General features: G+C 38.6%; 1 protein-coding gene across 2 annotated transcripts in view; it reads right to left on the reverse strand.

The window, feature by feature from the left end:
• Window positions 1–6,511: 6,511 nt before the first annotated feature.
• Window positions 6,512–15,227, reverse strand: part of CDK13 (cyclin dependent kinase 13) — a 72,817-nt gene continuing 64,101 nt past the window's right edge. For both annotated transcript variants that reach the window (XM_075921730.2, XM_075921731.2), the window contains exons 13-14: window positions 12,705–13,250; window positions 6,512–11,430 (exon numbers count right to left, since the gene is read on the reverse strand). In XM_075921730.2, the coding sequence (XP_075777845.2) occupies window positions 10,577–11,430; window positions 12,705–13,250 (1,400 nt within the window). In that variant the 3' untranslated portion in view covers window positions 6,512–10,576. The remainder of the gene's footprint in view (window positions 11,431–12,704; window positions 13,251–15,227) is intronic.

The following is a 15,227-nucleotide window of genomic DNA, read 5'->3' on the forward strand; positions in this document are numbered from 1 at the left end:
ACTTGTAAATCCTTCACTTACTTGTGGCCTAGATAGAGGGGAAGTTTGCTCACACTGACTACAGGCTTTATAAAAGAATTAAGTGGCCAGATGGAGGAAATACACTTAAGTGTGAATCTGACTTCTAGACTACGCTGTTGTACACCCCACTCTACAGTCACCTCCCAGCAGCAGCTTCTATGACCCGAATGCCATGCAACTTCCTGGGCTTGGTTCCTCACTCTGGGCATCGCCATCTGGTGCACTGGGTTCTAGTACTGCTCAGGTTTGACCCAGTTGCCTCCCTGCTGAATGAGTGATGGTGTAGCAACAATGCTAGTCGCAAATTGGTAAGTTGTGCTCTGAGTCCAAAGGCACAGTGCTCTGAGCAAAGAACCCACACATTCTCATGGGACAGGAGCCCCAGAAGCTGTCCCTATGGTATGCATAGTGCAGTTATTTAATACACATGTTAATGTAGATATTTTAAATTTTAGGTAAGAAATATTTAAGCCAGGTTTGGATTTGTGGGGAGCAGGAGAATTGGATTTTGTTTTCATTAAGCTATTTACTGGAAAGAAGGGTGAACTATTAAGACCTCTTTCATTGAAAGAATTAATGCTCACTTTACAAGAGAGATTTTTCTGTTCATTTAGTTTGTTTTGTTTTTTTGTGGGAGCTAAGACAGACTTTAAACTTATTTACTGTAATAAAAAGCAGCAGTTTCCCATACCAGTGGGGTCTTTGTTCAACAATTAAGTTAATGGACTCATTTGTGATTAATTTAATTTGTAATTAGCGGGATTGCTCATGCTGCGTATCATGTTGCAATAGTAATGTATCAAGAGCTTGATTTTAGGTATGAAACCCAATCAGAATCAGTGTCCACTTCACTGCAATGTGTAACATGAATTTCTTGACAGAATTCTTGTTTGTTCATTTTGGCAATCGCTTTTGTGAGGCTGGAATCAGATCCCGCTTAAGATTTGTCTTCCATAACGGTGGTGCCTTTTTTCAACTATGGAAAAAATGTTATTAAATATTTCAAACCTTAGATTGTTTTATCATTGGTGTGCAGAATCCTAGGCCTGTTGCATCTGCTTTGGGCTTGACGGAAAAGCTGTAACAGATTAACCATAAATTGTAGTTTGAGTAGATTAGCTCATAGGGTTGGACAATTCCTTTCTGGTGGTTTCTTCATGATCAGAGGATTATACAGTGAATCCAACTGGGGGAGAAATCAAAGTGAAGAAAAATGCCTAAGAAGGTCCAATCACTGGAACAGTCCCAAGACAGGAACTGAAGTATCTATATAGCCTAGGTACTCGTGTGTCCCTATTACCGTAGTATCGTGAGTACCCCACAGTCTTTTAATGTATCTATTCTCTCAATACTCCTGTTAAATAGAGTATTATCTCAATTTTACGGGTGGGGAACTGAGGCCCTGAGAGGCCAAATCCTCAAAAGGATTTAGACCTAAGTGACTTACCCAAAACTGCATTACCCAAGGTCACAGTGTCTGTGACAGAGCATTCAATTGAATGAAGATCTCCCAAATCCCAGGCTAATGTCCTAATCACTAGATCATCTTTTCTTCTGCATGAAAAATGCCTTCATGTACATCTGGCATGAGGAATAGAAATTGTTGAATGCCCAATCCTTCAAAAGGAACAATAAGATCAAAGTATAAAAAAAGAGTCTAACAACATTGACTTATTCTGTCATTTTGGGCGAGTCCCTTTACAACATAATTTCGGCACAAAAGTATTACCACCCAATATGTTAAGGCTGTTGGCTTAGAAGAAATTCTAAAAAGAACCAGCCTTTTTAGAACCATTAAGAAAAGGAAATCCCCAGAAAAAGAGACTCCAGTTTTGCCTCAGCTGTTAAAAATTAGGAACAAATTAATCAGTGCCCAATAGATGCCTCAGAAGAAATAAAAGAAACATACACGAGTTCTCATCCCTGCACTGAGTCTCACAACCGGACAAGTAACCACTGAAGTATTCTTACTTTGGGTGCTAGTCCCTGACTTTAATTGAACCTGGTTCTCTGTGCAGACTGCATTTGCCAGAGGTACATCATCTCCCTGCACCTCCTTTCTGAAGCTGTAAAATGGAGCAGCACTTTTCCCCCCCTCTCTTTCTCTAAAGTATTTTGAGGAAGACTAGACATGATTGTGAGGCATTCTGCTAAGTGGTGATCAGGGTCACTTGAGGAAAATAGTCTCCCCTGATTTGGTTGATGCCTCTCCAGCCAATAGCTAAGATATTTGCAACAATCTTGTGATTCTGAAAGAAAAACACCATGCAAGAAAAGTGATGTGGTTGAAGAATAAGTTGACATACCTTTCATGCATTTGGAACTACTTTACAGTGGTTTGAATGAGAACAAAGCATTTCAGTGCATCATTCTGCAACTTCTGCATTCTACCTTCTGTACAGAGCAATAGCATTTGCTTACCTAGATGTCCCTGATCATCTATCTTACCCATTACCAAGATAGCTTCCCCAATTATCACCTCTAATACCATTAACTCACAAACATCCCACTCTCCCCACCTCTAATATCATCAATTCACAGACACTTACCTTCCTTCCTTCCCCCCCCCCCCACACATCCCCCTTCTGTTCTGAAATGTGATTTGTCCTTTTCATGTGTGTTCATTTTTTTTAATTGTATCCTTTGGCATATATGGTTGTGACTATTTTCTTCCACTATTTGATCTGAGGAAGTGAGTCTGGCCCACGAAAGCTCATCATCTAATAAACCATCTTGTTAGTCTTTAAAGTGCTACATTGTCCTGCATTTTGCTTCAGCTACCCCAGACTAACACAGCTACATTTCTATCCCTGATCATCCAGTTACCTTTATCCTTTTACATGTATGTTGTATATCACATCACACACTGATAGCTTTTTATGCCACCTAAAAAGATTTTATCTCTAAACATGTCTTAGAAAAACATGATGTTCCCTAATTGTTAGGCAGGCTAGCTATCATTCCCAACAAAGCTGTAACAGAACCTTACAGAGGACAAAAACTAATATAGTGAGAGCCAGTATTCTTGCAGACATTATTGAAATTAGCTGCTCAAACAGTTCTGCCACACCAGTTCCAGGAACACAAAGCAAATGCCTGTCCTCAAGCCCCATAGCCAGCCTCAGCCTTTCCTCTAGCCCTATGGCCCTCAGTCTTTGGTACTTGCTTACCTGGCCAGGACCTCAACTGTACGTTCATTGTGGAAACACTTCCTTTTGGAAAAGTATACTACCTTGGGCCAGGCTTGGACTGCATCATGGGTAAGCTGTGAAGTTACAGCAGACACTAAAGGTTGAGGGGCCTGGCACAGGATCAGACACAGAGGGTTGACGACTCAAATAGCCCTGTGCAGAAGCATGGAGAAAAATCCTTGTGGAACGTCAAGGCCATCAAATGTTACTTTTCCAAAGTGAACCTCAGTATATTGCAAGAGGAATGCTTCAGCCCATATCAGTTCATGGACAAAGCTGGGCTAATTACAGCAACAGGTGCAGAATCAATGGTAAGTTAGAAAACAACCAGTTTTGAAATTTATAAAAAATTGCAGAGCTACTTGTGATGGAACAGGAGGCAGGCAGTCTGTGACCATGTTACAAAGGTTTTTCCAGTCATTCCAGGCTTTCCACATTTGGAGGACATAACACTTCTTACGATCCCCACCAGGCAAAAGGAGATTAGTTCAAGCTGCTGGTGGGAAACTGTAGTGTATGCAGTCAGTGTTTTCAAGTATGTTAAAAAAAACCTTAAAAAACAACAAATAGACTAGTAGCATCTTAGGGTACGTCTAGACTACATGCCTTTGTCACCAGAGGCATGTAGATTAGGCTACCAGATTTAAATAATCGCTGTTTCATTTAAATTTACACAGCTGCCCCGCTGAGCCGACAAACAGCTGATCAGCTGTTTGTCGGCTCAGTGTGATAGTCTGGACGCGCGGGTGTCGACATCAAAGGTATTTGTCGACCACCCAGGTAAACCTCATCCCAGGAGGCATACCTGGGTGGTCGACAAATACCTTTGATGTCGACACCCGCGCGTCCAGACTATCACGCTGAGCCGACAAACAGCTGATCAGCTGTTTGTCGGCTCAGCGCGGCAGCCATGTAAATTTAAATGAAGCGGCAATTATTTAAATCGCCGCTTCATTTTACTATGTCTGGTAGCCTAATCTACATGCCTCTGGCGACAGAGGCATGTAGTCTAGATGTACCCTTAGAGACTAACAAACCTTGTAGATGGTATCATGAGCTTTCTTGGGCATAACCCACTTCTTCAGTCACTAACACTTCTGTCATCTGAACAGCACAACTGGAGGGCCCCGGCCACCTACAGCTTTCTAAAATGTAACTACTTATCTGAAGTTCATGCTGCAGTAGGAATTTGTATCTATCAGCATTTGGGTCAGATTTCATCAATGAATCAACAGCATAATGTGTTAGGTTCCACTGCCATTCCACCCCTGCACATTTCTGGACACATTTGCAAATCCCAGTATTTCTGCAAATTACGGTGTCACCTATAGACTGTCAGGATTACCTGTACTTGACACGGACTAGATTTGTGATGGAACCTATTTCCCCCACAGACCATTCAGTTCCTAAGTGGCTCATTACACTGCTAAGTGGGTTCAGAGTGGTGTATTTACAAGGATAGCAAGGGAAGGTTAGTATTTTTAAAAAGCAGGAGCAGCTTAGCAAAAACCTGCCCCTTTTCACTTTCAAGGCTTTTTTTGCTGTTTGTATTTTCCAGTTGCCATTTGGAACTCCACATGAGTGGAGGGTGGGAACCATGCCAATGGGATACAATCTTCTGTTAGGTTAGTGGATAGATGCTGCCATCCAGGACTTCTTACTACTTGTGTTGGTGCATAGAATGGAAGTTCATCCCAGTGTTATTTTAAATGGAGTCAAACTTCAGAAGCCACCCAGAGCTACAGAGCTATGTCTGCTGCCGGCTTGAGGCAGACTGTTCCTTGGACAGGAGGCATTGAACTGATCCTCCCAGTATAGCCCTAGGCCGTGCAGCTACTGCTCCTGCAGGCAGAACTTCCCATTGATTCTGTTGCTGAAATGGGTCTTTTTGCTGGCCTCTCCGCATAGTGCTCAGCACCTGGTCGAACGTCTCATAAAACAGTTGCCAGCACTGCAGTTCTGATCCCTGGTTTTCCTGTATCAACTTTTGAGCTGTTCGAGCCACTCCCTGTACGCGTTCTCATATTTGCAATGCCGCCAGCTTCTTCACTATTTGTTGGTATGTTTGGTCATTTTAGTCTCCTTACTGTGGTTTTGCTGGCTTTGCTCCAGAGATTAATCAAAATCTGGCTGTGCTTCCATGGCTATGAAGCAGTATGCTTTGAAAAAGGCTCCATTGCAAATGCAGAAAGCAGGGCTGCATTAAAGACAAACTTGACATAGCTTAGGGCTTCAGCGTAAGAGGACCCATTGCGAATCAGAAAGTGTATTATTCTAACTACAACAAAAATACAACTATTAAAGTTTTATATTTGCACTAGAAAACTTGCCCAGCATTGCCCAGGCTGGGAGCTGGCAGTGTTCAGGGGCAGAGAATGAGGAGGAGGGGCTGGCAGGGCAAGGAGGGACTCAGATAGGGGAATCCCATCACACAGGTGCCTGTTCTCTACCCCAGCCAACCCAGGGGAGCAACAGTCATCTAAATCCCTGAACAGATCTACTCCTCTCCCACCTTCCTGCTTTGAAGTGTAAAATAATTTATCCTTTGATCTACATGCCAAACCTCTCTGGTCTGGTAACATCCAAGATCTGCCTGTTTCCAGACCAAATAGCCCCAGTCACTAAGGTTAACAGCAGCTGGCAGCTTGCAGGGCTAGCAGCCAGGGGACAGGAAGCCCTGCTGCAGCTGGAGTAGGGATGATAGCCTGTACAGGAGCAAGGCCATGCCAGGAGAGCCCAAGGCCTGATCTAGCCGGTCCAACAAACTGCCTTGTTTGGGACTGCTCAGGTTCTGAGGGTGCTGGCTCAGAGAGATCCAATCTGTACAATAGATTCCAGCCCTTCTGGCATTTAAAAAAACCCAAACCTGCAGTTTTCTCTTGTGGCCAGCTAACTCCAACTAAGGAATTCCCTTTTTTCTAACCAAACCCCACTACCTCCTGATTAGTATTCAGTTTCATTATGTAAAATAAGTTGAAAAATAAATTAGGTTCTCTATTCTGACAGTTGACAGTTCACCTGGCTTTGAATCCTGTGAACTATGTGTTAGTGATATCAGCACTGCAGTACTAATATTCCATTCCCATTATCACTAATTATGAAGTGGTGACAGACCTTGAAAAGCAAAGACTCCAACAGGTAAGCACATGTCAGCTTACGGATTTTAATATACTGAATATTACATAAAAAGTGTTGGCTTTCAAAATGAATGACGAATCAACCTACTCCATCAAAATTAAAGCTAAATAGTTGTGTTGGGCCATTTGAGAGCCAAGGAGGGAAAATAAGGATAAGAAGGCTGACGTTCTCATGGTATTTTATTTTCAGGCTACTCAATACATCTTAGATACAAATGGCTTAAAGAAATAACAGTAAGTAAGCTGAAGTAACAGTTTCAGTATTTTCAATTTTGTTGCCCTAAAATAGTTCCTATGATAAATTCTTAAATTCAAACTAATTTTTGCTGAACAAGGTGAAGTTCAGCTATATGCACTTAATTTTTAAATGTAAAACCCAGTTTAGCTCAATCAGTTTTCTTGTCTTTTTTTATTTAATGGCATATACTTAATGACTGCAGAGAACACAAAACTGTTTGAAGCAGCATTAACCAAGGTTTTTCCATCTCTAATTCAGTTATAAGACTTTTCAGCCTTTGGACCAGGTTTATTTTCCTCTTCAACCCTAAACTAAAAATTAAAGTTTGGCTGAAGCTTATTCCCTCTATTGTAAATCCTGATCCTGTAATTTGGGGACCCAGTGGACTTTTAACCTAAATAATAACTGTATGAAAGTTATCTATGATAGTTTAAAAATTAGTTTTACTGCTTATTTATAAAATCTCAGCAAATGATGGGGTTTTAATAACTTTCTTTAAACTGGCACTAACTCCCAATACAAAGATAATAGAGCAAACAAAGCATAGTCTACATTAAAATTCCTTCCTGCTCTGTTCTGTATTAAGCATCTGAGACTGAGGGTGATGAAAGGTAATAGTAATTACATGTGCATAGAATAGATATGAAAATAAATATGCATCTATAAGTAGTTTTTTTCAGAAATTACATTGTGATCTTTACATACAAATCAATTACTTTAGAGGGGCTGTTCTGAGGATTGCTTTATCTTTTATTAATTTGTTTTTAATTATTCTCTCCTTTTTTGTTTGGTTGAAGCTATATAATACCCTATTATTGTAAACTTAAGCCATGTCTTACTAGTACAATGTGTTTTTGATTATTTTATTCTGAGTAACGTTTAAGACCACTTACATCACAATTAAACTCGTTCATCTGTGATAGGTCCTGGATTAAAATAGAAACACTTTTTGATGTTAGTCCAATTCTCTGCAGTACCTCTAAGTAGTACTGTAGCAGAAATAATCTCATGGAGAAAGGGGGAAAAATAAGCCATTTTTTTTACTGCCTATATTCTATCCCATCTGGGGGCTAGCATAGCCTCTGGGCACATTTTAGGAGTAGCATACAAAAGCAGCCTAGGGCTCATATCCCAGAATTATTGTTTGGCTCCTTGCAGTGTGTTTGACATTTCATGGTAGCAAAATGTCATACGTGGGCTGGAAAAGGGAAGATCTCTCATGCATAGATTTTAAGAGGCAAGATTATTGTGGCTAAGTAACTCAGCTTGACTGACTGACTTACTTAAATAGTGTGGACCGATAGTTTTCAAATTCTAGGCCAGTATTGCTCAAACTAAAGTTAAAATCACTGTGTAATATATATGCCAGTAATGGCATGTGAACAGACTTATTAAATATGAATGCATCTGTTGCCAATCCATTTGGAAATCAGCTTTTTATTCTAATTGCTCATTTATTCTTCCTTCAGAGTAACTGATTAATCTAGTCTGTTGAATATCTTATGTCTAAAATGATTCAGATGTTTTAATATCAACCAATACATTAACATACAAACATTTCTAACTACAGGGAACATTGTGTCTCAGTATTTCAGTTCATAAATCCAACTGCTTTATCACTATTGATGCATACAAGAGAGACTGGCTTTTTACAGAAACTTGGGTGAAATGTGTGTTATCTAGTTTGAAAGTTTATCTCTATGCAAAGATGTAAAAGGTTTGATTGCTTCCTTACATTTATTGTTGAAAGTCAAAATTACTTATTCCTGATTTGTTCTTTATCATCTACTTTTCATTTGGACTTACCTGCTTAGTGAAGTCTTACAAGGCTGTATTTTTTTTGAAGTGCAATACATTAATAGTTAACCACGCATTTCTTGCCACAAAGGTTGTATATGGAAAATCTTTTGCCAGCTTAACACCTAGATTCTGCTAGATTTTATTTTTTGACCCTTGCTTTTTATCTGAGCATACATTTATAAAAATGGTAAGATGCTATAGTTGAAGTGTCCAGTCAAAACTATTCTGCTTGTTTTAATTCTCGCCTGCAAAAATATATTAAGATGTGTGTAACTTATGAAAAATTATTCCAACACAGTGTCATTTTATATAAAGTGTTTAATTTCATTTAAACACAGGCTATTCAGATCACAAATATTTGTTTCCAACTTAGCTGCTTTTATTTTCAGACAGCAGGATTCTTTAATGCAGCTGATGAGAACTTGGATAACTTGAGATTTATAGGGAAGCCTGAAGCAATGAGACTCACCATGATTCAACTGCAGATACTGGAACACTGACTAGTTACTGCTGCATAGGGTGTGAAAAACATTAAAATGTAGCTAAATAGTCAGAAATTAGAACCAGCATTTTCAATGAAATAGATAACTTTTAGCTTCTAATCTGAAAATCCAAGAAGTCACTAACACGACTAAACTGGTAATAATTTATGTGGAAATTTTACCTTTTTAAAAGTAATTAAACACTTACTTACATAATGTACCAATTTATCAACTGGATAATCAGTTGGAAAATTGTTTCCAATATGGGCAATTAAACATTCTTTTCAGTACATGGAAAATATAGCCTTATCCCCTCTCTGCAGGAGAGAGGGGCTGCTGTTTTCAGGAAAACATGCTGGAAAGTGTAACTAATATAAAATTGGAGTGGTGGCTTCTGGTAGCAATTTTAACTATAATATTTTTTTTCTATTTAAAGACAGATTCAAATAAAGTATTACAATGATCAATGGAATAGATGAATACAGAACAGATTAACTGGCACAATCCAAGTTTCTAGAAGATTTGACCTGCTAATATTTCTATGTTGCATTAAATACTTGTCTTTAATATGGGTAGCTTTCCATAACGCTTTAGATGTGGTAAAGTGTCAGCTTTCCACACAAAATGCATTAACTATTATCAATGACACTGAAGAATAGGATTTCTCTCATTTTCTTCTTTGACATCTATGGTACCATCCAATAGCTCAGTATAGAGTAGACCGTATTTGGCAGAGGGACTGCAGAAGTCAATACTGCTTTTAGAGGAAGTTGACGGAATCCTTATTTTCTTTAATGTCTTCACAACTACGTTTTCAGTAAATTTGGTTTGGGAAAAGATCATTTCTTCAGTGAGAAAACTAGGTACATCTACTAAACTGGCTTAGCTGGCAAATATGCCATTTTAAAATGCACTTTATCCAAGTTGCCTATAATTACCTGTCTTGTAATGTAGTGTGTCTATATTTAAGAATTAATCTTTGAATCAATCTACAAAATAACGTTAAAGAAAGGGAATTTATCAGAAAAACGTAGAGAATTTTTGCAGACCTTAAACTTACATGTTAAGGCACTTACCATTCAAGTAAAACAGTTTTTATACAAACATATTGAGGGGTGGACATTTTACTACACCATTTTTTAAAGAAAAAAATAACATTGACCAAATATTTATAAAATTGTTGCATCAAGAGAAAGGTTGTGTTTTATTATCTGAAATGAGCACAAAGTACACCTTCCACAATAACACTGAAAGCAGTGCAAAGACTGACAGTGACCTTTGACTAAAGGTAGTTTTGTAAAAAGAAAAATACCAAATAAATCAGTGCCCTGCTTTGATTGTTGTAAAATTTTTTACATAAAAGTTGGTCCAAACTTACAAAAAAAGCACAAGTGTGCATAGTTCAGAAGATCTGAAAGAGTGCCATAAAAAGCTGATGTCCCTAAATTTAGCATCCACTTAAAACTGCCAAAATACAAAATAAAATTCAGAACTAGAATTTGTGAACATGTACAATCAATTAATCTAGTTTCGAGACAGCATGAGTTTTAAGCAGTTTAAATTTTCCTACTGTTTGCAAGACCCTTTTCCACATAAAAATAAAGCTGTTGAATTAACATTATTCAAGTCTGTTGAATTGCTGCTTTAAACTGCAGCTAGAAAAAGTCTTTCCAGATAAAAATGATGTGCCTGAGGAAAAACAGATACTCAGTACGGTAATCCTCTGCCTCGCCCTCTGACTGTTGATGTGCTAATGTGTCCCCTATATCCTTGGGAATATCCAGGTCCTTGGGCTGGAGAAGTCCAAGTTTGTCCATGTATGTGGCTAATACCACCAGGGTTTTCTTGTAAATTACTTCCATAACTATAGCTGTGCATCTTTGTGGACAAAGAATGAGTACTTTCTGACCCTGTGGATGTGTCACCACTGTTTCCCAGAACTGCAATAGGGCCATGGCTATATTCAAATCTATGGTCCTTATCGCCACTAAATAGCATGGGACCAGTGTTGAGGTAAATGTCTCCATAACCAGTTACTGAGCTGGAAAATGGCTCTGAAAAGGCAGAGGGTGGAGGTGCACCACCAGAGTGAGATGAAGCAGTACTGTAGTTATCCAAAGACTGAATATCTGAGTTTCCAATGAAGCTTCTCCTTTCCAGTGCCCCAGATGATCCACTTCCTATTCCATCACTACCACCATAATGGGCAGAAGAGAAGGAAGATCCAAAATTATCCTTGAAATCAGTTACATAGGAGTCTCTTGCCTGATAATCCACATTAGTTGCTACTGGTTCTTCAGTTGTCTGAACCTGATGCTGAGCAAGCAGTTGTAGAAGAGCAGCTTTCACCCCAGCATGAGGATCCATTGCTGAAGAGCTAGAAATAGGCAAATGCTGGTTTTCTGTCCGATAATCTAGGTCCTCGTCATCTTCTTCGGTGAGAGGTGGTGGTTCTGGTGGCTCTGGAGGACGCTGATCTGGGGGCAAGATGCGAGGGCGTTCTTGTTCTGGTGTTAGATTTAGAACCCTCCTATCAGGCTGTCTAACCAAATCATCTTGACCTAAATGTTTTAAAAACAAAAGCATTAGAATAAAATCTGAAATAACTTTAGACCATTACAACAACTGCAGAAATACATAGCAAGATTATCAAAGTTTTGCTACTACATTTCTTCACAAAAAAATAAAGTTTAATCCATGAAGTTTAAGAGTAACTAAGAAACGGCATTTTAGAGAAGCAAAGACATTGCCCTGTGTCACAACCGAGAGTTCCAGGATCCTCTGGCAAGCATGCCTGATCATCCAACTTATAGACAGAGGAGGAGGAAAATGGCACAATACCCTTGTGGAATCTGGTAGCAACAGATGTTATACCAGAAGAAGAGGAAAGAGTGCACTTTTTAGAGAGGTGGGCCAAAGCCAATACTAAGAATGGTTTTGAGAAAGGGACAAAAAGGCTGCTCCATATGTTAATGCTGAGATTTTACGTTCCTTTACAATATTCTTCTACAGAGTAGAAACATTTAGTAATAATTAAAACAAAAATACACTGAGGACATATGGCCGAAGTACTAATCTCACGATATTTAACAAAAAAAATTAGAACTTCGAGATGCCTTAGGAAGCCATTAATTAAACATTTCATGTGTGTGCCTCTCACACTGTTTAAATTAAAACACTTAAGTTGACCATACTCATTTCACAACTGAAAAATTGGCACACACTGGTTAGGTAACTAAAGGAAACAAGCATGGACAAATTCTGATGCTGTAGTTCATTTAACAAAAGGAGTTTACTTAAAAGAGACTGCTGGTAAATCAATCATCAGCAGTTAACTAAAGGAGTCCATCTATTTTCCTCAATTAAAAGCAGTTATTCTTTACACTGAAACCCCCATGAAGATTCTATCAGAAAAGTAAACGGGTATTGTACTACTAGACAAGCAAACTTTCAGCAGAGCTTTTTTGCTGTTTTTTACTGTTTGTACTGCACCTATCCAATGAGGCCCCAACTTTGACCGGGGCATCTAGGTGCTACCATAATATGCACAACAAAGGGACACTATAACTGCATCTCTGTCAGCCTTAAAGAAAACTATATACATGCACTACAATCACAATTAATTTCAAGTTTTATCAAGATAGTGACAAAAGAAAATGAAATTAATTCACACATCCTTGGAGTCATCACTCCCCTGCGTATTTTGCTATTGGGTGTGGAGTGCCCGTGCATAGACAAAGGGTATAAAAGCACGTTGGTAGCTATTCCTCTCCAAGCCAATAAAACTCTCTGGTGATCAAGATACCTAGTTATCAATATTCAAAACTGTAAGTACCTGCACATGAGTATAACGATTTGATCAGATGTGGGTAAACAGATGCTGGAGAATCCACGTCCTCCTGGTTTTCAGATGCAGGAGTGCAGGGCTCTGGAGGCTGCCTGAGTTGTAACGACATTTCATTTCCTGATCCATTCTCCTTCTCCTCTAGCACAAGATCTTTTTGCTTTGTTTGCTGAGTCTTTATTAACTGAGACAACAAAACAGCAAATGCACTCTGCACAGCTGCCTGGGCAGCATCAGTCTCGATTTTAGGCTGAGTCAGCTGAGCAGGTGGTACAGCCGGCTGAGTGACTACTGGCTGTTGTAAAGGCTCCTGTTCTGGTGGTGGTGGAGGCGGCTGTTGTTCTGGCTGTTTTTCACCTGCTGCCAAAATACCAGCAGGAATGTTTATTTTATCTAGTTGCTGATGAGTCTCTGGGTTTACCTTAATATTCAACACTTCGGCAAAATGTGCCATACTAACACTTGTTTTAGACTGAAGAAGATTTAGCAGGATTGCCACTTCATTCTGGTTTAACTGCTGTCCAGTGCTTGTTTTCACTAAAGACAAAAAAGAGTTTTAAAAGCATTATTTAGAACTGTCACACTGTAGACACTCCAGATCAAGCTTAATATACAATGGCTAATATTCTTGGCAGAGCACAGGTTTCTGAGACAATACAGAAATGGACTGCTTTTACAAATTAATTACATTTGGAAGAATAGTAGGAAATTGAATAGCATGATCCAATACAGAGAAAATTATTTGAAAGGCATGCACACACTTTAAGACAGATGAGAAATATCATGTTTGAGCTGAATTTTCCACAATACAGTGAAGCCAAGGTTTAAGGCCACCTGCATTAGACAGCTGTAAGATTTCCAGTCACCATCTATCTCTGACATAATACACCACTTTGCTTAAAAAGGGACCATCTGCAAAACACATTTCCAGTCAGAACCTGACCTTTCAGAAGCTTAATTTGCATGCTGTGACACCTCCTAAAATGACCAGACTGACAGAGAAATTAATAAGTCATCTGAAGGTAATGGCACAAGTGCAAGACAACTGAGAAAGATAAGTTGCTAAGTAAAATCAAAGATAGTTCTGTTGATTTTTGAGGTGAGGAGAAATATGGGTTTTCAGTCTTCTGCTCATTTAAGAGCTGGAGAAAGTAGTCCAGGTTTAAAAGGCACTTTATGGTGAAGCTTCTGATTTATGAGATTTAAGAACGCTGCACAATCAGAACAGACCAAGAGTCCACCCAGCCTAAAAATATAAAGGAGGAATGGAACAGGATCCCTTATTCATGGTTTACCTACCGATTCATCATGAAACACAGACAGTACATAAACCTAGCAGCATGACTGGTGACAGAAAAAAAAAGGTTGCTAATTGGGAATACCATAAAATACTAATAATTTAGATTTCAATTCCACAATGGAATATCATCTCGGAGAAACTTTTTTATATAAAAATTATACAAAGGCATCACATCTTCCTATTTACATAGACAGCCTCCAACAAGTTGATATCAAATATCCGATATCAAAATTGAACTTTCATATGTGAAATTAGAAGGCTTCCAATGTAATGTAATTTCTGGCAACAGCCAATGAAGTCTGGACAGCTGGTATTTTAAAAAACAAAAACATTTGCCCAGAGCATTTGACTCACTGCTAAAGAGGACACAGTTGTGAGCAAACAGTTGTTGCAAAATTAAAATCAGCCTGTTTGTTGATGTAAGCTGGAGCACTACCAGCTGAACGTAGTGAAGACAGTGGGATTTCAAAAACAATTAACTTTTTATTTGGCAATGCACAGAACTCTCTCAGATGTTTTGCACTGCATTCTCTTGATGTATTAATTAGCCACATAACAGATGTCAAGCCTGCTGCAAATTACATGACATCTGAAAATGGTCTGTCCAAGACCAAGAACAGAATTTTTCAAAATGCAAAATTGTAACTCCAGTAGACAATTTGAATAGAGAGAAAGGAAACTTGCAGCATCTTTCTTCGCACCCCCAAACTGTTGATTAGTCAACATTAAAGACATCCATATCATTGTGGAATTCAAATTCTTGGTGGAAATCATAACCGATACCTGCACATATGCCATGACAAGAGCTTCACATAAGGACTAAAATAATAGCAAATAACCCATAACAAATGGTTTTACCCAAAATAAGAAATATTAATTCTCTGTGCATTGTCATATGTGCAGTGATTTAGTTTAGTTAAATTTGGATAAAGTCTGCACCCCCCATGACTTATTGTACATAATTATTTTACATTTGCTCATTCAACATGTACACACTCCTAAGTTTTGGAACATAGACATTTTCCATTTTATATAAAATATGTGCAGTTTTCTATCATACACTAAAACCCTGCTTTCCCATCCTGATTAATGTTTTATATTCTATACTTGCACTTGTTCCAAGAATGACATGGGGCTAAATAATTAATTCTTCAGTTCTTTCGTTAACTTTACAAACATAATACAAAATTAATAAAGTTAATACTCAGATAAGT

Source organism: Pelodiscus sinensis, chromosome 2 (genome assembly GCF_052426305.1).
Source record: "Pelodiscus sinensis isolate ZL-2025 chromosome 2, ASM5242630v1, whole genome shotgun sequence".
NCBI classification, from domain to species: Eukaryota; Metazoa; Chordata; order Testudines; family Trionychidae; genus Pelodiscus; species Pelodiscus sinensis.